Below are 23,966 nucleotides of genomic sequence, written 5' to 3'. Positions count from 1 at the left end.
CTTTGAGTGTAGAAGGAATAAATCTTGCAAGATTGTAAAATTTCGTAATGATTTTTTGGACAGGTACATGCAAAGCAGCTGAGCCATATAAAGTTGGTAAAAGGATGGCAGATATCTTGCTAGAAATATTAAATTTAAACAAGACAGAGATCATATCATCTGATATAATCTCAAATCAAGAGTTCACTGAGGTGATTGAACATAGAAGATTTAGTACTTTTTATTTGTACTTTCCTTATTCAAGTTGTCCTATTGGCTTTGTGATGAGAGAGGGAGATAGTGACCCTTCCAATCTACCATTCGAATGATCTTTTTCTTTTTTAGTTTTGGACAAAGATTTCTTCCAAACTGGGTTGGAGGAACTTCTACCAATTCAGTCTATAAAAATGCCATCTGTCTATCTTGCATGTGAGAAGTATATGCTTTTTTAAATAGAAAGGACTAAGTTGGAAGAAGTATTATTCAAAAAGCATGTCTCTTCGAACTCTATCATTTCTATTTAAAAAGTATGTGCTTCTTACATGCAAAATGGACACATGACATTTTTCTTGACTGAGTTGGAGGAAGTTTCTTCAACCCAGTTTGGAGGAAATCTTTGTCCGTTAGTTTTTATGGATGTTTGGTTTATGAGTGACATATAGCGGATGTTAAAAGGAATACCTGAATTGGAAGTTTTTACATTTTGATATGGGGACATCCCACCTTAAATGTGGCATTGAAAAGTTAAATAAACTATTAGTGAGTAATACGTGTTGCAATGAGGGAAATGAGCAGTATTATTCGCACTTGGCGGCTTGTTTGATAGGCTTTTTCTTTAATTGAAAAAAGAACAAGAAAAAAGCACTTGTGGTGTCCAAATTTATAGCATATACGGTAATTGGTAATGATTTGGGTTTAAGACTTATGCCCACTCTTTTTTATGTAGTTGTTATTTCTTTCTTTAAAGATTTAACTCATTTCTTCTTTATATCTCTAGGATGAGTGCAAGCGTCTGCGCCAAAGCATAAAATGCGGACTTATCCATCGGCTGACTGTGGTATTCTTTTGCTTTTGTCTCCAATTTTATGTTTTAGCATTAAGCATCTAACGTTCTAAGTTCTTAGAAAATTAATGTTTGTTTGTAGGGAGACATTCAGGAGAGAGCAATTGCACTCCAGGAGGTCAGAGTCAAAGATGTAAGTTTTTTTACTTGTCAATTGTCATTACAATTGATTCTTGCTCTGCTTGTATGTCTGTGCTCAATACTTTGGAACTTTATTAGATTTCTCAACATATGAGATGCATTGACAAATGGGAAAATATGTAAGAAACGTCACAAGGTTCGAGACCATGGTTTTCTAAGAGTAGATCTACAAAAGAATAATGTTTTTAGAATCTCCATTCTCTTGAAATTTAACTTGTATTTTCTTCGTAAATCACTTTTATAATAGCAAGATGACAATATTTCTATTACCTTCGAAGTCACTTTCCCCACTTTCTCATTCTTCAACTGCTTAGAAGGATTTTAACCTTTGGCTTTAGACCTGAAGCCCCCAAACTTGGAGAGATGTCAGCTCATATCTGAACACAAAATTGATTGTGGATGAGAAGATAGTGAAATTCCTTTATGTTAATTCTGCACACAATGCACAGGTTGGCATAATCTATCCAGACAGTTTTCAATTTACGTTGTGCCTATAGAGAAAAATGTTTTGGTTCTTGTACTCCAAATGGGGAATGCCAGATAATTAATAGGGTACTCCCAAGTACTACTGAAAGAAAGGGTGAATTGCTACGGGCATGTTTGGGTGACAATTATTTTTCAAATACTGTTTTTTAGAATTCAAAGAATTGTTAACTACTGGTTTTTCCGGTACTCTTAATAGTTGGTGGGACAAGCATCTCACCCAAGAGGCTAAAACCCGGATCAAAATTGCTGTTAAAATAAATGCTGACGGGAGCTAGGCCTATTCAAATGAATGCCGAAACTTTAGATTTTTGTCAGAAAGAAATTGCTGACTTGCTAGCGAAAAATGATGACGGGATCCCCGTCCTTAATGATGGCAAGCAATTGCCTGATGGTGTCAATACTTTGATATACACCATCATCAAACATTTTGTTGGGACTCCGTCCGAAAGGAAAATCCCAACTAAAGCTAGGCCTATTCAAATGAATGCCGAAACTTTAGATTTTTGTCAGAAAGAAATTGCGGACTTGCTAGCGAAAAATATCATTCGCAAGAGTAAGTCCCCCTGGTCTTGTGCTGCTTTTTATGTTATTCTACTAAGATTTTATCAAACTTTTTCTAATCTTGTTTCAGGTTTTCTAAACCATCCAAATATAATTTCAAAAAAAAAAAAAAATTCTCTCGATATTCACAATTTTGAATATATTTCAAAAAAATCATATACCCAAACGAGCCCTAAGGGTTTTAGGACCCTATTGTTGATATCTTGTCTGGCCTCCTAACCTTTTTAAAACTGGTATGGAGATGAAGATGTCTTCCTTAAAACCTTTCACTTGTATGTGGAGTGTATAAAGTAATTAGATACATCTTGTTCATGAATTAATCCACACCCCTTTTGAAGACTATCACATTACATCTCTTCTCTTTGGAGCCATTGATAATAATGTAATATGGACGAGTGGGATTTTTTAAAGTTTAGGACTATGGTTGGGGATTATTTTATTTTATTTTATTTTATTTTTTTGATAAGTAAGTAGAAATTTCATTAAAAAAAAAAAAAGCGTAAGGCGCCCCTTAGTACACAGGGAGTATACAAAGGAAGAGCCCAGCTAGCCCATAAAGCAGAACCCAACAAGACCCTCAAAAACCCCATAACCCAACACCACCCAAAACCCTCGAGAGCCCCAAAACCCAAAATAGAAACAGCCCCCATTAAAAACAGTCCACGAAACCACCCAACCCTAATCCCCTAAACCCCTAAGCCCCTAAAGCTCACAATCTTCAATCATATCCCATCGCGTATGTTCCTCGTCAAGGGCAGAGAGTACAGCCATAGATTTTTCATCTTTTTTCCCGAAAAACAAAGAGCATGCCATAGACAACTCCATAGGAGATAAAGGCTGGAGTTGTTTTCCTTGACCCACCACCGGCTTTGGCTTCCTCCCTTCCGAAGAGCCCATCTCAATGGAAACTTGTGGACCCACGGCAGAATTCTCCGACCCACTCCCTAAGTCCTCAAAAACAGAATGCTTCCGACCAGCCTCTGAGGAAGCCAAAGAAGAAACCGGGAGAGGAAAATGAGAAGAATCGGTGACAAGAACGGGATTTGGGACCGAAACCAACTCCGAACCCATGTTCGAACCCTGACAAATCCTCCGACCAGCTATCCTACGCCTAGAGGGATAGTTCGCGTCACCATAGTTGATGGAACTCTGCATATTAAGTTCCCTTTTTCCTTTAGTCTTTTGGCGCGCAATCATTTTCTCCCGCTGGAACTCTTCTTCCATGGAATCCCTAATTGCCAAGGCCTCCTCCCCAAAAGCCCCTTCCAGTGCCCAATCCAAAGGCAAGCCATCCCAATAATCTTCTTCCTCCTCCTCCCAAACTACAATCTCCCCGTTATGATCAGAATCGATGGGCCACCTCTGAGATTGAGAAATACCATTTCCTTCAATGGAACATGGAACGATGCATCCACTCAAAGGAGAGGAGAGACCAACCGCCCCAACGTCCTTCACCTCACACGGCAAAACATGAGAGACAGAAGCAATCGGGGGTAAATTGAGGAAACCCTTCTTAAAAAGCCCCTGATTAGCTGTGGTCTGGTTCTTCTTTTTCGCACGAGACTCTCCACCCGTTTCCTTAAAAGGAATAGGATCTGCGGAATGCTTTGAGGCTACCAAAGAATCATCTAACAACCCATCATTCCATACCACTTTCTGCCCTGCCCTGATCTCCCTAGCCCTCCTGTAGTAATACTTAAAAGGACAGCTAAGCAAGAAGGGGGAAGAGGGAGATCGAAGCTTCTTCCCCAGCTCATTGGCTCCTGAGAGGGAAGGAAAACCAGAGGATTTTTCACCACTCAAAGACCCAGACGACGCCGGAGGAACAGCGGTCGCCGGCGACGGCAAATCCGCACTCGGCAGTGGAAAGACGAACGCAGTGGCCGGCTCAGAACAGTCTCCGCTCAAAAGGTCCCCACTGGGAACCACCATCTCCGACGAAACGCCATTGCACAGCCCAGAAGAATCCACCGAAGTCGTCTCCGGCAACGACGACCGTGAAGAACTAGGTTTCGGCATGAGGCATCCCAAGCGCAAACCATTCCGACACAGTCCATTCCTTGCAAGACGACCCAGAAGCTTGTTAACAGCCCGGCCCAAAGCCATGTTGGACCCTATGACCCGCTTATTTTTTTGATAAGGGAATCAATCTCATATGGTTGGGCATTATGGTTCGGGCTTACTATGGATTTCTTTAGTCTTGATTATGGATCTGTTAAACAGTGTGGCTGATTAAGTAGATGGCACAGTCCAAAATTGCTAGAATTTCTCTTTAAAATACTAGAAAAGTTGTCTTTACATGCGGGTGCGGTGCCCTGGGAGCAAGACTTTTGGACGTGCACACATGCTCTCTCTCACATATGGACAAGAAGATAAATGTGCCGGCAGCACACATATCCCCTACAAATATGGGGTGATGGGTGAGATCTCACAAGTTTAAATCCTTTTGGGTGCCTGACTTATAATCCAAGAAAATATGTTTAGTTTTCTTACTGGCTTGCCTTTATATGATGGATTTGAGTCTAATGATACGGGGTTGGAACAATTGTAACCAAGATTAATCAAGTTTACATTTAAGCATCCCATCCAAGATGGTCAATGATACCAACTTAATTGATACGTTGATTTTCAATGATAAATTTATAACCACTCGCAATAGAACGAATTTTTGTAGAATAGGACTATAGAGAGGGTATCGAACCTCAAGGACTGTGGTGGTTGTTTGCTTATAAAATATTTAAGACTTTATTCAACTCAACTCAGAAAAGATATTGTTTTGTTTTAACTTATCAAAAAAAAAAAGAAAGATATTGTTTTTGTTTTTGAATTTAAAAATAAAGTAAGCATAAACTAATGACAAGTAAAATGGAGATAAAGGTAGAAGAAGTATAGGGAATTGATTTCACCCAAACCTCATACCAATGGCTGATTGTGTCTAACATGGATTCTCATTATATGCATAATATGAGCGCGTAATGGTTGTAAACATACGACGACCTCAACACGAAAATACTTTTTTTTTTTTTTGATAGGTAAGAGATCAATTTTATAGAAAATGCGTAAGGCGCCCATTAGTACATTGAAAGTATACATGGAAAACACCTATCTAGAAATAGAAAAGCGAATGAGAAAGTCAGAAAAGGAAATATACAAAGGATGGACATAAGCCGAAGTCCAACAAAACAAAGAGCGATAGAGCAAAGAAAGGATCTCTTCTAAGGATCTTTCCAAGTCTTCAAAACTCCTATTGTTTCTTTCCCACCATAAGCATCAAAAGATACAAATAGGCGCCATTTTCCAAACAGCAGCACTCCTTGATCTACCAGATGACCACTAACATGCAAGCAAGCCAATAATCGTCTAGGCATAACCCAAGACATCCTGAAACGGCTGAAGAGAGAATTCCACAAAACAGAAGCCACATCGTAGTGGAGAAGAAGATGATCCACAGTTTTCTCGGTCTTCTTACACATGCAGCATCGGTTGATCACGATAACATGCCATTTCCTAAGGTTGTCCTAGCTGAGTATCTTACCGAGCGCCACGATCCACACAAAGAAAGCAGCTCTAAGAGGAGCTTGAGTACGCCAAGGAGTAAAGCGACTGGTACCAGCACTAGTTAAGGAGTAAAAGAAAGACTTGATTCTGAAAACTCCTTTTTTTTGGAGGGGACCCACCACAAACTGTCTTCATTGTCTCAGTTCACTTTGACTGAGTGAAGAAATTGAAAGAAAGAAACAAAGAAACAAAGACATCCACCTCCCAGTCATGAGCCTCCCTGATGAAGCTTACATTCCACTGGAATGAGTCACCCAACAGCTCTAGATTATCGGCAACAACGGCGACCTTAAGACGAGCAATGCCAAGTAAAGCTAGAAATGCTACTTTGAGGGTTGTCTCCACATCACAAATCATGCCAAAAACTGATCTTGGAGCCATCCCCCATGATAGAACTAGTATATTAGGTTGTTAAACCGTGCTCTATAGATGAGCTTTCATTGAATATATATAGGAGTATTACAAGAGATAAACATAAACAAGAACTCCTATACATAATTGATCTAGGACTTCTTTAGCTCTCAACTAACTAGAATACAATTTATCTTAGAACTCTAACTTCAGACTAGGACTCCGGATAGGATTAGAACTCTTCTCAATAGTCTTTAGATTGTATTGTGCCGCACAAGACCCAATTCCACTTATGAGTCTCGTGCGGCACAATATAATCTGAAGACTATTGAGAAGAGTTCTAATCCTACCCGGAGTCCTAGTCTGAAGTTAGAGTTCTAAGATAAATTGTATTCTAGTTAGTTGAGAGCTGAAGAAGTCCTAGATCAATTATGTATAGGAGTTCTTGTTTATGTTTATCTCTTGTAATACTCCTATATATATTCAATGAAAGCTCATCTGTAGAGCACGGTTTAATAGCCTAATATACTAGTTCTATCACTCATAAGTGGAATTGGAGTCTTGTGTTGGAGTTGTGCTAATACCCCACGACAAATCTAGTAAAACGAGAGAACGAAATCCAGCCTTTCCTAATGTTTTTCCATACCCCCACCCCAAAGGCACTTGTTGGCTCGAGAGAGCACCAACCGTCCCTAAGGCTGCCATATTTAGAGTCCACCACGACTCTCCATCAAGCATCTCGCTCAAACTCTAACACCTTAGCCATTTGCCTAGAAGGGCTCAATTGAAACTCCTCAAGTTTCTGATACCTAATCCTCCCTCAGAGATCGGAGAGCAAACCTTGTCCCATTTGACCAAATGATATTTGAATTCTTCGCCTATCCCTCTCCAAAGAAAGTCTCTTTGAAGCTTCTCAAAACGGTTGGCCACACGAATAGGAATGGAGAAGAGAGACAAGAAATACGTAGGGAGGTTGGAAAGTGTACTCTTGATGAGGGAAACACCCTTGGACAAATACAACCTTTGCCAACTGGCCAAACGATGCTCCATTTTAACCACGATATCATCCCAGGTAAATGTAGCCTTGTGGAGCGCCCCAAACGATATGCCAAGGTACTTAAAGGGTAGAGAGGAAATCCCGCAACCCAAGATAGAAGCCAACTTGACAACATTGTCCACATTGCCAATAGGGACCAAGAGAGATTTAGCAATTGACCTTTAAACTAGAGACAGCTTCAAAACAAACTAGGAGTACACGTAGGTAACGAAGATGGTCAGGATTAGCCTCACTGAAGACCAAGATGTCATCTGCAAGCAACAAGTGAGAAATGTTGATCATGGCAGGCCTAGAACCCACCGAAAAGCCTGAGAGGCGGCCACAATCAACAACACCAGATAGCATTTTGGTCAAAGCCTCCATGACAACTATAAACAAGAGGGGAGAAAGAGGATCACCCTGTCTCAGCCCTCTAGAATTATTGAAGAAGCTAGCCGGCGAACCATTGACCAAAATAGAGTGACGCGCCGAAGAGATGCAATGAGAAATCCAAGAGACCCATTTATCCCCAAAGCCACATCTTTTCAGCATGTACAATAAGAACTTCCAGTTGACGTGGTCGAAAGCCTTCGTAATATCTAGTTTGCAAAGAACCCTTGGGATACCAGACTTGATACGGCTATCCAAGCATTCACTGGCTATGAGGATCAAGTCCAAAATATGTCTACCTTTGACAAAAGCGTTCTGAGGCACTGAAATAATCTTCTCCAAAATACGGCTCATTCTATTAGCGAGAACTTTAGCAATGATCTTGTAAATACCACTCACCAAGCTGATAGGCCGAAAGTTCGCGAGATCTGTTGCCCCTGGGGATTAAAGCAATGAAAGAGGTGTTGAGGCTTTTCACAAATTTGCGCTGAGCATGAAAATTTGTGAAGACCTCCATGATATCAGATTTGGTCACATCCCAGCAATTGTGGAAAAAAGCCAAGGGGAAGCCATCAGGACCAGGAGCCTTGTCTCGATTCATAGATTTCACCACCTCTAGGACCACCCTTTACTCAAAAGGAAGCTCCAACTGGGCGGCCTCCTCCAAGGATAAGGAGTTGAAAGCAATGCCATCCAACTTGGGCCTCCAGTTGTATTGCTCAGAAAAAAGAGTCTCATAGAATTGAACAATGTGGTCTTTGATGGCCGGATGATCAGAAGTGACTGAGCCATTAACAGACAAGGAATGAAAATACTTTTGTTAAGAAATAATGATAACTCATCTTAGTTTCGCACTAATCGTCCACCTAACATCTAATTGTGAAACGATTCATGTTCCCTAGCATGGCCTAAAAAATCTCCTAATAAGCCTACATATTTCAAGGAAAAAGCATAAGTCATCTTAGTTTCGCATTAATCTTCCATCATGTTACGCTACACTAAGATGTGAATTGATTCGTGTTCCCTAGCATGGCTTATCAAACTCACATGAATTTATGTCAAAAAGTATCATTGCATAGTCATCGTTCCTATAATCACAGAAAATATAAACGTTTGAATTCATTCAAGACAAAAAGATTTCTTATAGACAAGATAAACGTTTCTTCATGAATGAATATGAGCATTAAGAACGATTTACAAATGTTTTGCAATCCTGCATACATCTTTCAAGGAAAAAGCATAAGTCATCTTAGTTTCGCACTAATCTTTCACCTATGTTACACTACACTAAGATGTGGATTGATTTGTGTTCCCTAGCATGACTTATCAAACTCACATGAATTTATGTCAAAAAGCATCATTGCATAGCCATCGTTCCCATAATCACATAAAATATAAACGTTTGAATTCATTCAAGACAAAAAGATTTCTTATAGACAAGATAAACGTTTCTTCATGAATGAATATAAGCATTGAGAACGATTTACAAATGTTTTGCAATCTTCTAGGCTATATAATCATTATACATATGTAGAAAATCCTAAGAGAAACACAATCCAAACATGGCACTTGGAAAGAATTACATCAAAACCCTATAAAAGGTTTAGTTTCTCATGAAGGATTTGAGAATCTCTATTGAAGAAGAGAAAACCATTTCCTAGAGTTTATTTGAGCTAAGGGTCGTGCTTCTACCTTTTGCTAGAGCACTAGAATAATGAAACTAAGCTTGTAAAATTAGCTAGAACAAAAACTATCTAACTCTTCTATATATCCCTCAACTCTCACGGATGGGTCTCTTTTATTGAGAAAGAAAGTAGGGATCATCATTTTAAGATAAGGAAAGGAAGGCAAGTTGGCTTGGGATATCTCTGAAGTGATAAGTCGGCGCCTACAATTGCCAACCAAGCCGCAATCTTTGATTAATTTTATCAATTTTCCGTCATTTACTTTCTGCAGATATTTTGACATTCCGGAAGAAGCGAGGCGATCGATCCACAGCTTTTGGCAATCGATCCAAGATGGCAATCGATTCACATATTCTGGCGCTCGATCCGCTTGATACTCTTCAGCTTTCCCTGATGCATCTTAAGCCTAATTTCAATGGTTTTGCTTGTGTTTCCATTAGGACCTAAGAATAAGATAAAACACTAAAACACAACAAAATATTATATTACAATACAAACTATGGTTTAACATATGCGAATTAAGGGGTTTGAATGTGTAACATTCAACGCTTATCAGTCAGGATAGTGATTATACATACAATTTGCAAAGACGCAGCAACATCTTCCAAGCTAATTTCCTAATTAATCCGAAAAGACTTGTCCTTCAAAGTGGCCATTTTACCTTTTGTCAGACAACTTTGGCTCAAACTCTATTCATTGTTTAATTGCTTCTTGATGCGGCGTGGTGTGTGAGAACTCTTCTATAAAACCTACAAAAATTCTAAGGATTATAGGAAAACTGAAGGAAAACACTATCTAGAGCATTTTTATTGAGAAAACTGATAATAATGACAAATCTAACAACTGGGCAGTCAAGCCAGCCTTATTATGCATAAATAGTAGTAAGGGATGCACTTATAAAAAAAATAAAGGGACGCAGCCTTGAAAGCAAAATTACAAAACTATCCTTTACTAAAATGAATGCAAAATCACTTGAGGAAATGTTGTGTGAGTGTTGAGTGAAGTTTCTATCCCATGATTAGCCGTAATCTTGCTCAAGCCAACGTCGCGAGAGATTTTTGAACCAGTTTTCCGGACTTTTGTTGAGAGCCCGTTTTGACCTAGAATATATATATATATATATATATATTTCGTGAAATACAAAAATTGTAGCCCTTTAGATCAACTTTCTAACGCCACTAAGTTTGTCTTCATTTGATATTGAAATCAAAAGATATGATAGTTTTACTTTGACTGATCTGCTTGGTTTCATGGTAATCAATTTGTTGGTGCACCAACTTGTACAGTTTTGATAAAAAAAACTGACTTCGATAACTTTTTTCTTGCCTGTACATCCCAGTTAATTTTACTTATCAAAAAAAAAATTCTTCATGTTTGATATTGTTATATTGTGTGGATGTTAGATTTAACATCTACAACCATTTTTCCTCATGCATTATGCTCTCTATTCTGATCCAGTGGCTGGAAACGGAGATTGTGCGACTCAGTCATCTTCGTGATCGAGCTAGTGAAAAAGGGCGTAGGAAGGAATATCCTTTACTCTACAACACTTTTTTTTTTTTTTTTTAATTATCATCATTCATGCAGTTGGGTTGCCTTTAATTACTTCTTATTTATATGGTGCAGAATATAAGGTGCAGGAAAATGAGCCCTGAGTGTTATATTTATTGCAGTTTTTTTTTTTTTTACTTTCTATTTCCTCCTTTAAATCATTTAGGTAAATTTTAGTTTTTCTGTTCATTAGTTGTGGTAGGTATCAGGAAATTTGATTTGTCAGCAATTACTGAGCTCAGGTGGTGATGCTTTAAATTGTTGGTTCTTAAATTTCTTCTGTCTCTTGTCATGTCCTTTATCCCTGAAGTAGAGCACTCAAAATATTGTATTTGGTATGAGGATTAAAAGATATGGAAATCTATTTATAGAAAAATCAAAGAAAAAAGCTTTTATAAAGCTACAACATTTTTATTATGCAATCTTTTATTTTTTGGTTGTTTGTTACTCATCTGTAGTTTGACACTCATTATGTGTTCCTTTGAAATGGAAATGGCCCAACATATCTCACAATACTTGAGTAATCCTTCACTTCCTTTCACGCTTAGAGAATGTGTAGAGAAACTACAGCTTCTCAAGACACCTGAGGAGCGCCAGCGCAGACTGGAGGAAATTCCAGAAATACATGCTGACCCACATATGGATCCAAGTTATGAGTCGGAAGAAGATGAAGGCGAAACTGATGATAAGAGACAAGGTTCCTTTCAATTTTGAAGTCTTTATTTTTTATATTTCATTTTTATTTATCATTTTTTGAGTTACATTTGCTTCTGGTGCATGCAGAAACCTACATGAGACCGAGAGGTACTGGCTTTAGCAGGAGGGCCAGGGAGCCAGTTTCTCCACAAACAGGAGGTTCTGCCTTTAGTGATTCCTGGAGTGGGACGAGGAATTATTCTGACATGAGTAGAGAATTAAGCAGGAGTATGTCTAATAAGGGGTTGTCTTATAAAGGAGATGATACTACTGTTGCTGGTGAGATGCTGAATGAACGAAATCAAGGAAGAGACAGAGAAACACCACAAGCAAGTAGTTGGGAGAAGCAAAAAATTGCTGCAAGTTCGGAAATTGGCGCTAGTAAGACCCATTCTGTGCTAAAGTCTGACACAATTTCTTCTGTGTCAGAAATTTCAGCAGCATCTCTCTCTACTGCAGTGACACAATCTGCTGCCTCAATCAATGAAACAGAAAAACTGTGGCGTTATCAGGATCCAAGCGGAAAAATCCAGGGACCATTTTCCATGGTGCAGCTGCGTAAATGGAACAACACTGGATATTTTCCTGCTAATCTGAGGATTTGGAGAGCCACTGAGAGGCAAGATGATTCTCTACTTTTGACTGATGCATTGGCTGGAAAGTTCCAGAAAGACCCACCGTTGGTGGATAACAGCTTTCCAAAGGCTCAAGTGGTGCACAGTTCAAATATATCATCCTCATATTCTGGGAAGCCTCATGGAGCATCCTTTCAGCAAGGCATGGAGGGTCAAGTTGGTGAAAGATCTAACCTCGATCAAAATCGTGGAGTTCTGAATTCACATTCTAGTCTGGGTTCTTCTGGCCAATCTGCAGGAGGGAGTTGGAGATCTCAAGCTGAAATCAGTCCTGCAGGCAGGCCTTCTACCTTGTCAGTTGAGGTCCCTCAAACTTCTGCAGATGGGTGGGGTTCTAATTACCGCAATGATTCAACAAATCTTCCTTCGCCTACTCCAATCAATACTACACCAGGTGCGACAAAGGGGCAACCTCATGAAAGCAAATGGTTGCACAATCCTGTTCAGTCAGTTGGTTCTGTCATTGGAGCTGGTCCATTCTTGGGAGCCAACGGAGAGCTGCAACCGCCTGCTGCAGTTATCCCAGAGAGTGCAGCGCGAGGTTCTGAAAGTAATGGTGCAAGTTCACATCCTGGAGCGACTCCTGTACCCAATCCAGAAAAAGGTATGCTGGTAGGCTCTCTAAATGCTCTTCAAATGCATGTTCAATCAACAGTGCCGTCATCCGTTTTGGCTGATGCTTCAGTGAGCCCGGGTGCTGATATTAAGAATACTGGCACTAATTTCCACAATTTGGATCGGTCTGTGGCTAATCATAATCTTCCAATTGAAACTCAAGGATGGGGTTCTGGTTTAGTTCCAAAACCTGAAATGACCGCTTCATGCCCGATACCTGGGAGTGAATCCCAGGCCTTTGGAAGTGCTCCTTCCCAGAAGGTAGAACCAAATAATCCTGCTACCATGCCTGTGCAACCGCTTGCTCATGGTCGCTGGGCTGATGCTCCATTTATCCACAATTCTGCTCCATCATTCAGCTCAGGAAATCCAGTGGGGAGTTTTCCCGCAGCAGGCTTCTCAGGTTTACCTCCATCTGAACCTTGGAGACATTCAGGTCCAGGTAATCAATCAAACATTCAGCCTCCAGCTCCACCCACCCTAACTTGGGGCATGGGTGTTGCAGAGAACCAAACTGCAGGTACAAGACCAGGGCCAGAGAATCAAACCACAGGTTGGGGTCCAGTGCCAGGAAATCATAACATGGGCTGGGGAGGACCAGTTCCAGCAAATGCAAACATAAATTGGGGTCCTCCTGGTCAGGGGCCCGCACCCGGAAACCCGACTGGAGGATGGGCAGCACCTGTTCAAGCACCTGGAAACGCAGTTCCAGGTTGGGTCCCTGCCAGTCAAGGGCTTCCTCTGGGAAACACAAATCCTGGTTGGGTTGCTCCTGGTCAAGTGCCGCCACCCGGAAATGCAAATCCTGGTTGGGTGGCGGCACCCACCGGGAATCCAGGCAACAACACAGACAGGTTCACAAACCAAAGTGTTAGGGGTTCTCACGGTGGAGAGACTGGTTATGGTGGAGGTAAAGCTTGGAACAGGCAGTCATCATTTGGTGGAGGGGGAGGAGGTTCTAGGCCTCCTTTCAAAGGGCAAAGAGTGTGCAAGTTCCATGAGGGGGGGCATTGCAAAAAAGGAGCTTCATGCGATTATCTCCACCCTTGAGTCTTTTTTAAATTTTGTATAAGTAGAGCAGTTAATACTGTACAGTAATTTTTCAAAAAAGCCTTTTGACTTTGTATAAGCTTTTGTTGCTTTCTTCTACATATATAAGTTAGTGCAGGTTCTAATCTCCCCCGATTTTGCTTCATTCTGTCTCTTAGTAGATGCTTTCCTTGCATTTTCTATTGGGAGTCCCTACTAAAACCCTAGGAATCGATGGAGGTGGCTTCTGGATCACCTCTTTAAATGTTACCGGTGGCTTCTCTGATCTTGATGATTTCAAATGGATGTGCACGTCTGCTTTTAGGGCCTCTTTTCCTGCAAGATTTCTGGGCTCGATGGGCAATTGACAGTTGAATATAGGGCAATGAATCGAGCAGTGCTCAACAGCATTAGTCTTTTTTATTTTATTTTCTTTTTTGGTTGTGCTGAGAAATAAATTATCCTTAGTTATTTGGATACCATATTGTGTATAGCATGCTTTGCAATATATTTTATTACTAGTGTCCAGTGTCAACAAACGTTTGGACGAATATCCGGATGTTTTCTTCTATCAACTATTTAGGTCAATTTTAGCAAGCGTAATTCTGTGGACACTTGCTTCAGCAAGCCTAATGCCATCATACATAGCACAACGTTTTTCCTCGAAATATGGCTGGAAAGACGATTAAGAGAATTTTGCTTTCAACGTATAACTTGCTATCATTTTACTACGATGTCGCATCAACAAAACAAAAACTTGACCGTAAAATGGATCATAGCACTTAAAGTTAGGTGCTGTCTCAATAGTTGCTTGATACTTTTTCTAAGACGGCCTCTTCCCCAATTAGCTTGATTAAGTCTTCCTGGGAAAAGTGCTCGGCTCCTTTGCTTCAAAGGCCTTTTATCAATGAAAAATGATACAGATTGATTTCTACTTACCTCATTTTTAAATTGACTATTAGATTTGTGGGATCCAATGTGGTTCTCACAAATTTAATGTTGAATTTGAAACTTGATTGTATGGAGATGGTTAGAGAAATGAATTCCACTGACCAGGAGAAAGGTTAAATGAAGCTTTTTATATTTATATTGGAGAAGAATTTTTATCCTCATTTCAAAGTGCAACCAAGACCCATGAAGGGCACAGATAGGGGAACTAAATGTTTTCCTTAGTTGCTGCCTAGTCTTATAAGGGCAGCTTGATTTGCTGCAAGTTAACGTCTGACATCCTCTCGGGTTGTGGAAGGCTCCTTTTGTATAGGGCTGACAATTTTTGATACAACCATAAACCTCTTATTGTGGAATTTGCCATGCCGTCGGAGCTTTTCCTACGGAGCCGTGCCAACATTAATCTAATATGAAATTAACGGATTAGGAATGAAGGATCTAACTCATTTGATTAAATGAGTTATGTTAAGAATGATTCATACCAATGCCTTGACAAGACATGAACCCGATATGTGACATTTAAAACTGTCAAATTTTGACATGACTTGCGAATCCGACACAAATTTAGCGTTACACAGCTCGAATGCGATACGAGAATATGAATTGCCACCCTAGTTCTATATGATTGCTTCTGGTTTTTGCTATGAAGTAGTTTCCTGGATGCCTTTCTTTGTGCGCAGGATAGGTCTGCCAAGCACTCTCGATTATGATTTGTGAGAGGCTTGATATCCAGGTGCAGTACGAATTAGGGAACCCCACTACAGCTATGAGCTTTGTTGTACATCTAAATGTTTTGAACAAAACTTACTTTACCAAAAGAAAAGAAAGCAGATTATTCTTTACAGCCATGCAAAATGATGAACTTTAAAAGCAGTAGCAGAAGTGGGGGGGAAACCAAAATAAAAGCTTGAAAAGCTCCTCCCTGGTCTCACTCTTTTTCCAATCCCAAATTTTTCATTTCAGATTCTCACTTTACATAGACGATGAATCTATTATCAAAACAAATTGGAATCTTAGAAACTCTTGAATTAGCACATGCAAACAAAGAATGTTCATATGTATATATATTATATTCCAAAGCTCCAAGCATCACAAAAGAATGTAAAGAATGTTCATGACAACCCAAAGAAAAAGAAATTACAAAAATGAAGTAAGAAAAGAACTCAATTGTAATAAGTACACAAGAAATAAGAGTCTTTGATGCTGTTTTCAGCAGCAGTAGGGGCATATAATTAACCCATTCTCATTGCACACCTCGCACTTATTGGACTTTCCATCATCGGCAACCACTCTGTGGCTTCCATTGCAGTTGAAACAGAGCACAAACCGAAATCCGGCACACCCTTGGCAGGCAGTATCGGACTGATTTATTGGAATTCCTTGAAAGAGCGGCCTGAGCTTCCCTTGCTCGTGTAGCACCAAAACCTCTTCCGCTCCGCCGATGTATCTCCCCTTTATGAAAAGCCTCGGCGGAAGTGGTTTTACTGTTCCATCTAAAACCCTCCACAACTCGTCCTTGAACTCCATGTGCATCGACACGTCCCTCTCGAAAAAAAGCACCCGAAAACTCTCCAAAAGAAAGCGAATGCTATTACACTCCTCGAACGTCTTCCTTATCCCTCGCAGCGTCGTCGTGTAGAGGATTACCGCGTCGGTGCCTCCCGGCGGGCACTTCTCTTCGAAGGCGAAGAGAGGGTTTTCTTCATCGAGGTCGTCCTCAACGCGACGTGCTTTCGATGGCGGCTCTTCTTCCTCATTCTGTTCAAGGCTCTCTTGCTCTGTTCTGCCTCTTCTCTCTGCTTCACTGATTCGCATATGCTCTTTCACCGCTTGCTCAAAGGCGGCGAGTAGGTTCGGGTCGAAGAGGCTTCCGGAGTTCAATTCCGGCCGCCGAAAAGACGAGATGTCAATCTCCGACAAAGGTTTTTGTCTACAATCACTAGGCCTAGATTCCGATGCTTCCGATGCTCTGTTCTGCCGAAATTCGGGCTCCGATTTCAGCGAATTCTCAGATTTTGGTGGGCCGATGTTCTCTTTGTTTTCGATATCTTCGTCAAAATCCATATCTTCATCTTCGAGGTCTCTCATAAGCTCCGCCACATCGACAACTTCAGGCTCTTCCACTACCAGACCGCTCTGTACGACCTTCTTTGGCCCCATTTCTTTGCAAATCAACTCGGTCTGAGCCTTGAGGCTTGGATTCTCCGGATGAGACTCAACATTCCCATCTGGCGCTGCATATACTTGAAGAATTCGATCTGGTTTCAGATACCCAATGGGTCGAATCGATTTGAGCTTCTTTAGTAACTTTCCCTTCATAATTCCCTTCATTTTCTCGACGCTCAAGAACCAAAATCTGATCTGGGAAACGGATATTCAAAGCTTAAAATGGGTTTTCTTAGCTGTGATATATTATTGAGAAGTCGACAGCAAAAAGTTGGATGTTTTCGCTTTCTGGGTTTGGACGCACAGAGAGAGAGAGTTTTCCAAGGTACAACGGTTAGAAAGTTGTTGCGGCATTTTAAAATTCGAAAACGTTGATGCTTTCATGTAATGGACTGCGGTGACACTATCAATGCCGCTAACGGTCATAAATCCCTTGGCGGCCCCCACAATGGCCTTACTTGACTTGAGTGTGCATGATTTTTATCATCGGCTTTACTATATTCCTTTTTCTTTTTCTGTTTCTCATCATATATATTGATCTTAATTTCCTACTCCTCCTTCTTTTTTTTTTTCTTTTTTTTTTTTTTTTTAAATTTTTTTTTTTAACCAATGTGATTTAAAAATTTTATTTTTTGCTTTACATACTTCATTTCATATTATAAATAATGCATCGTTTATGACTAAAGATAGAAATGGTACTTCCGTCTAAAAACTTAACAAATTTTACTTCATTGGCCTTAAAAAACCGACACCTGCTTCTTTGCCCAATTAAAAATTAAAAAATTAAAAAAAATCATAATAAAAAAGTCTCAAAATATGAGATTGTTTAAAATCTTGGTTAAAAAATAAATAAAAATTCAGTCCAAATAGAATTTTCTAGAATAAATTAATTACAGAATTAAATTCTTTTCATCAACTTTCTTATTATTTAATTTTTCTTACTAACTTGCAGTCCTTCAGTTGTAGTCGAATTAGATGAAACTACTCAAACTAGACCTTTTTTTTTTTTTTTCGAGGAAATTCTCTGAATATTGTAAAACAAATAATTTAATGAGAATTTGAGCTTTATTTAGTAACGAAGGAAAAATACAGATCACATGGCGTCAAATCCAGCAGATCTTACTCTTGGCGCGGATTGATATGGGTGGGAAGATTTTTTGAAAAGAGAAAATTAATGATGGAATTAGATCCTTCTCACAATTAATCTCCTTTGATCAACAGTATGTACCTAGATCTAGAAGCATCCACCTACTACTACTACTACTATTATTATTAATAATAAATTATTATTATTATTATTATTTTTCGTCTGTGTAGTATATTAATACTCTAATTCCTTTTAGTTATATATTTGTTTTGGAAAAAATACCTGGGTACTCTTTACAAACTCATGTGGAAGAATTAATCTTAATAATGAAAAAATTAAATGACAAAAATTTGATATATAGAAATCACATTTTTATTCTACAATTATCTGACAATGCTGACATGTTAATCTTATTCATTCCTTATTTTGTTTTTAAATTTTTTTTTACAAGGATTACCAAGGGTTGGTTGTGACTGCTTTATCAGTATTATGAGATAGATGTTAGATAACAATATGGTTTTTAGCATTACTATAAATTTAATTATTGACTCCACTTCCACTAAACTGATGTGGCCGGTAGTGCCTATCAACTCTTGATTATTATTTTTATTTATTTATTATTATTATTATTATTACTTTTTTTTTACTATAACATGAGTAAATTAAGTGTGATAAAAGTGAGATAAAAATGTAGTAGTATGCGGAGACAGAGGAAGGGGGTGGCGGTAGGGGCCCCCAAACTTCTTCAAAGAAAAATTAATAAGGTTAACAAAAATTAAAAAAAAAAAAAAAATTTGTAGAGAGCCCAAGAGGAAGACGAGAGCGCGATCGAGTGCTTAGTCTGCTTTGCTGAGCACATGCAAAAGAGTCTGGAGAGAGAAAATGGGGGGAGGACAGAGAAACAGGTTGAGAGCCGCCATAATTGGTTACAAAGAGAGAGAAATGTTAGTGAATTGTGATGGATAGAAAAACTTCCTGAACGAGTGTTTTTTTTTTTTTTTGGTAGAAAAAATGAGAAGGGAGGGCGAGCCAGTTATGGTTGAGCTTTTTTCCGCCTTCCAAATTGATCACAAGTTTTAAATACCGTACCAAATTACCAAATAATTTTATCAATTAGCCATATATTCATGTTAAGCTGGTTATGTTTTATTAAAAAAATATCGTCAAAAACTAGATAAATCATATCTTAAAAAAACTAAGTTTTTTTTACCTCAAGAAAAGTGGAGGAAAAATAATACATAATTTGTAATAAACAAAAAAGAAGTTAAAAATGAGCTGGCATTTTTTTAAAAAGAATGCTATATGCATAATTCAATTTAACATTCTTTTAGCAAAGTTGGATGTGACACACCAAATTAACCATTGATTTATTTTTTATTTTTTAATTTTTTTTATAAGGATTAATCCAAGGGTAATTCTAGATATTATATTTTTATCCTATAATTGTCAAAAAAATGTTAACCTGACACTTGAAATCAACGATTGAATTTCTTTTTCTTTTTTTCTTTTACCATTAATTTGAGGTCCTTTAGCATGAAGATATACAAAACTTGATTTGAGAAACCAAAATAAGTTTTGGGAACTTGGCCTTGCCCAAAATTACTACTACATACTTGCATGCATTCACTATCATATCAGTTTATCAACAATTTATATAAAAGTTTTAGTATTCTTAGCAACACTTTGCGGGCTTGTGTATTATTTGATCATATTTGTGTAATATTATCAAGAACACAAAAAAAAAAAAAAAAAATGTTTAAGATTTTTTTACTACGTAATTCAGATATTGTCATGATAATTTCTCATCATGGAAAGTTTATAATTAGCTGCTGAATTATGGTAAATTAACAAAAAGGAAGGAAAACATGTACAATTAAGGATCTTTTCGAAGCAAAATTATAGGGTAATTTGACCCTTGGATAAAGGAGCGAGCCACCAATTATAAATATATATTTTGCACATCCATCCTCTCCCTTTATGCACACATATCTTCATGATCATCAACTTTCTTTCAATATATAATATATTTTGCACATCCATTCTCCCCCTTTATACACACAGATCTTCATGATCATCAGCTTTCTTTCAATATATAATATATTTTGCACATTCTTCTTCTTCAATTTTTATTTTATTTTATTGAATTATATAGCCTACAGATATGGGTTCGCAGAAGAAGATGATCACCAAAGGCAAGAAAAGCATAGGCCGACAAAGGATAGAAATCAAGCTACTGGAGGAGGAGAGCAAAAAACAGGTAACTTTCTCAAAGCGCCGTTCAGGTCTCTTCAAGAAAGCCGCCGAGCTTTGCATCTTGTGCGGCGCTGAAGTTGCTGTCATCGCCTACTCCACGCACGGCAACGTGTTCTGCTTCGGCCACCCGGATGTCGAAACCGTCGTCAACCGCTATCTCTCGGGAAACACGTGTTGCCCGTCAAAGAGCCTTAACAACGTTGTGCCTGTGGATGATTTCAATAGGCAACACGCCGAGGCCCAGAAGGAGTTGGAAAAGGAAAAGAAGCGTTTGAAGGAGATCGTTGAGAGGCAGGCAAAGGAGAAGAATGGTGGGTTCTGGTGGGACGAGCCGTTGGATGAGAATATGGGGTTGGAGGAGATGGAAGAATACCTGAGGGCTTTGACTGAGGTTCGCCGGAAAGTGGCTGCCAGGGTGGAAGAGTTTAGGATGGCCAGAACATCTCTGCTGCAGCCGGTGGATATGGCGGCAGGTCTTGGAAATTATATTAATGGTTTGGGCAACGATTTTGTCATTCAGGATTTGGAAGGTGGCAGTGGTAGTACAGGTTTTGTTGGGTCTCATGGTCATGGTCATGGTTATGGTTATGGTTTTGGTTTTGGTTTTGGACAAGGGCAGATATGAAAGTTTGTCTATTCATCTAAAAAAAAAAAAAAAGATATGAAAGTTTGTCTTTATTTTCTCTTTTTTAGGGTTAGGGTACTGAAGGGGAGGATTTGTGAGGGATCATAACTTTTTCTAGTTTGCTTAATGAGTTTGTATTTAGTATAATGCTATATAATTAATATATAATTGAGATGACGTGATAGTGAAAATCATCTCTTATATCTTTGTTTTTACTAAGGGATGATTCTTGCGGCTACATCTTCAAGTTGTATGGCAATTACATAATAGTGTACTAAATAACATTATTCTTGCTTAATACATGCAATCCTCTCATGCCTCTAAGTTTGTAAAGAGGGTTGAACGGAGACATTTGTTTAATGCTCTCTTGTTTTTCATTTGAACCCTTTTTTTGAATAATATATGAATCTTGTTTATTAATGATTTTGTTCTTAGTTTAAAGATATTAACAAATAATTTATAACATGTAACGTAAGAAATTTATTTTTCTTAAAGAAAAATTAAAGGCGAAAATACACTTTATCCCTCAATATTTCACATCTTTTTCAATCTTGCCTCAAATGTTAAAAAATTTACAATTTACACCAACAAAGTATTCAAATTTTTCAATGTAGCCCATCCATTCAATAATTTCTTCTTCTTTATTTTCATAATTGGAGAGAAGAGAAGAGGCCGATAGATAGAGAAACTAGGGTTTCGTCGACAGGTACTTGTGTTTATTAGCTCGAAGAAGAAGATGGATGCCACAAATGCAACCTCCAAGTTCACCTACAGTGGTGCTAAATCTGCATAGCAGAGAGTTTGCTACTGCGAGTGGCCGATGATTGTGAGAACCGATCACAGTGAAAAAAATTTCGGTAGATCTAAGAGATGATTTTTAGGGCTACATCATCAAGTTGTATGGAAGTCATATAACAATGTACTAAATAACATTACTCTTGCTTAATACATGCAATCCTCTCATGCCTCTAATTAAGTTTGAAAAGAGGATCGAGCGGAGACATTTGTTTAACACTCTCTTGTTTTTCATTTGAGCCCTATTTTTGAATAATGAATCATGTTTATTAACAATAATTTTGTTCTTAGTTTAAAGATATTAACAAATAATTCAAAACATGTAACATAACAAATTTATTTTATTTTTTTTAAAAAAATTTAAAGGGCAAAATACACTTTAACCCCCCAATGTTTGACCTCTTTTTCAATCTTGCCTCCAATGTCAAAAAATTTACAATGTACCCCCAACAAAGTTTCCAATACCAGATGAGCTAACCAGCATACGAGTTTTCAATGTATACCATCCTTTCGATAATTTCGCCTTCTCTGACAGAAATTACTACAAGTGTGATTTTTGTTGTTTTCTTCATGAAATTACCCTCAAGTCCACACGTTGAGAAGTTTAAGTCTAAAAAACTTTATTTTTACAAAAAAAAAAAATACTTTTATATGAGCAATGCAGGTTTTTTCTTTCTTTATTTTCATAGTTGTAGAGAACAGAGGCCTATAGATAGAGAAACTAGGGTTTCGCCGATTGGTACTTATGTTTATTAGCTTGAAGGAGAAGATGGATGCCTCAACACAGGAAGATGCAACCTCCAAGCTCACCTACAGTGGTGCTACATATGCACAGTAGCGAGTTTGCTACTGCAAGTGGCCGATGATTGTGAGAACCACCCACACTGAAAAAAATTTCAGTAGATCTAAGGGATGATTTTTACGACTACATCATCAAGTTGTATGGCAGTCATGTAATAGTGTACTAAAGAGCATTACTCTTACTTAATATACATGCAATCCTCTCATGCTTCTAAGTTTGTAAAGAGGGTCGAGCGAAGACATTTGTTTAATACACTCTTTTCATTTGAACCCTATTTTTGAATAATGAATTAAGTTTGTTAATGATTTTGTTCTTAGTTTAAAGATATTTAGAAATAATTCAAAAAATGTACAATGTACCCCAACAAAGTTTGCAAATTTTTCAATTTGTTCAATAATTCTGCCTTCTTTGACAGAAATTGCCGCACGTGCACCTCACATGTGATTTTTGCTGTCTTCTTCACGAAATTGCTCATAGGTCCATGCGTTGAGGAGTTTAAGTCTAAAAATTTATTTTTACAAAAACAATATACTTTTATATGAGCAATGCAGGTTTCTTTCTTTCTTTATTTTCATACTAAGAGAGAAGATAAGAGGCTGATTGATAGAGAAACTAGAGTTTCTCTGAAAGGTAATTGTGTTTATTAGCTTGAAGGAGAAGATGGATGCCTCAACACAGGATGTAACCTCAAAGTTCACCTAGAGTGGTGCTACATCCTGCACAACAAGAAGTTTGCTACTGCGAGTGGCTGGTGATTGTGAGAACCGTCCAAACTGAAAAATTTTTTGGTAGAAGGTTTGTGAATTGTGAAAATTGGAAGGCAAGTACCTTACTTGTTATTTTCTTGGATTCTCATGTTGGGTGTTGAAGATTTACATCATGTTTGTATTCGCTTGAAATCCAAAAATTGGGTTGAAATATTCTTTGGATACTCAAATATGAGCACTATAGTGGTTTAGATCTTCAAATTTTCTTGAATTTGCGTGTGGTGCTACATCTGCACAACAGCAAGTTTGCTACTGTGAGCAGCCGATGATTGTAAGAATCACCCACACTGAAAATTTTTTTGGTGGAAGGTTTGTGAACTGCGAAAAATTGGAAGGCAGATACCTTGTTATTTTCTTGGATTTTCATGCGGGGTGTTGAAGATTTACATCATGCTTGTATTTGATTGAAAACCAAAAATTTTGGGTTGAAATGTTCATTGGGTACTCAAATATGAGCAATTTAGTGGTTTAGATCTTCATATTTTTTTGAATTTATGTGTGAAATGTTGAAGATTTCTTGCTTGTTTGTATTCGAATCATATCCAATATTTTTTTTTTTTGGGTTTTGATATTCATTGGGTATTGAGATATGAACAATATAGTGGTTTAGATCTTTATTGGTGGTTTACACCGAGTTGCTTTTGCCTGGTTTGTGATATTTATAGGGTACTCATTTGGTCATTGTGGCAATGGAGCTTCATATGCATTTTTTTTTTTTTTTTTTTGCTTTTGTTTTTTGCAAGTACA

General features: G+C 38.3%; 3 protein-coding genes across 4 annotated transcripts in view; 2 read left to right on the top strand and 1 right to left on the bottom strand.

The window, feature by feature from the left end:
* The window catches only part of LOC133879673 (zinc finger CCCH domain-containing protein 44), a 28,216-nt gene extending 14,274 nt beyond the window's left edge, over positions 1 to 13,942 (top strand). For both annotated transcript variants that reach the window (XM_062318349.1, XM_062318348.1), the window contains 6 exons: positions 64 to 191; positions 977 to 1,036; positions 1,125 to 1,175; positions 10,709 to 10,779; positions 11,344 to 11,498; positions 11,585 to 13,942. In XM_062318349.1, coding sequence (XP_062174333.1) covers positions 64 to 191; positions 977 to 1,036; positions 1,125 to 1,175; positions 10,709 to 10,779; positions 11,344 to 11,498; positions 11,585 to 13,797 — 2,678 coding nt within the window. In that variant the 3' untranslated portion in view covers positions 13,798 to 13,942. The remainder of the gene's footprint in view (positions 1 to 63; positions 192 to 976; positions 1,037 to 1,124; positions 1,176 to 10,708; positions 10,780 to 11,343; positions 11,499 to 11,584) is intronic.
* Positions 13,943 to 15,752: 1,810 nt separating this feature from the next.
* LOC133880236 (uncharacterized protein At3g28850-like) lies at positions 15,753 to 17,206 on the bottom strand. Its single transcript, XM_062319148.1, has one exon. The coding sequence runs from the start codon at positions 17,053 to 17,055 to the stop codon at positions 15,934 to 15,936; it is 1,122 nt and encodes a 373-aa protein (XP_062175132.1). The 5' UTR covers positions 17,056 to 17,206; the 3' UTR covers positions 15,753 to 15,933.
* A 2,932-nt stretch (positions 17,207 to 20,138) lies between these two features.
* LOC133879878 (agamous-like MADS-box protein AGL61) lies at positions 20,139 to 20,855 on the top strand. The gene has a single exon (XM_062318681.1). The coding sequence runs from the start codon at positions 20,139 to 20,141 to the stop codon at positions 20,853 to 20,855; it is 717 nt and encodes a 238-aa protein (XP_062174665.1).
* The last annotated feature ends 3,111 nt before the right edge of the window (positions 20,856 to 23,966 follow it).

Source organism: Alnus glutinosa, chromosome 10 (genome assembly GCF_958979055.1).
Source record: "Alnus glutinosa chromosome 10, dhAlnGlut1.1, whole genome shotgun sequence".
Taxonomy (NCBI): Eukaryota; Viridiplantae; Streptophyta; class Magnoliopsida; order Fagales; family Betulaceae; genus Alnus; species Alnus glutinosa.
This window is presented reverse-complemented; position numbering and strand designations above follow the sequence as displayed.

Excerpts from the sequence above, each read along its gene's own strand:
- LOC133880236 (XM_062319148.1), bottom strand. The coding sequence starts at position 17,055 with ATGAAGGGAATTATGAAGGGAAAGTTACTAAAGAAGCTCAAATCGATT.
- LOC133879878 (XM_062318681.1), top strand. The coding sequence starts at position 20,139 with ATGGGTTCGCAGAAGAAGATGATCACCAAAGGCAAGAAAAGCATAGGC.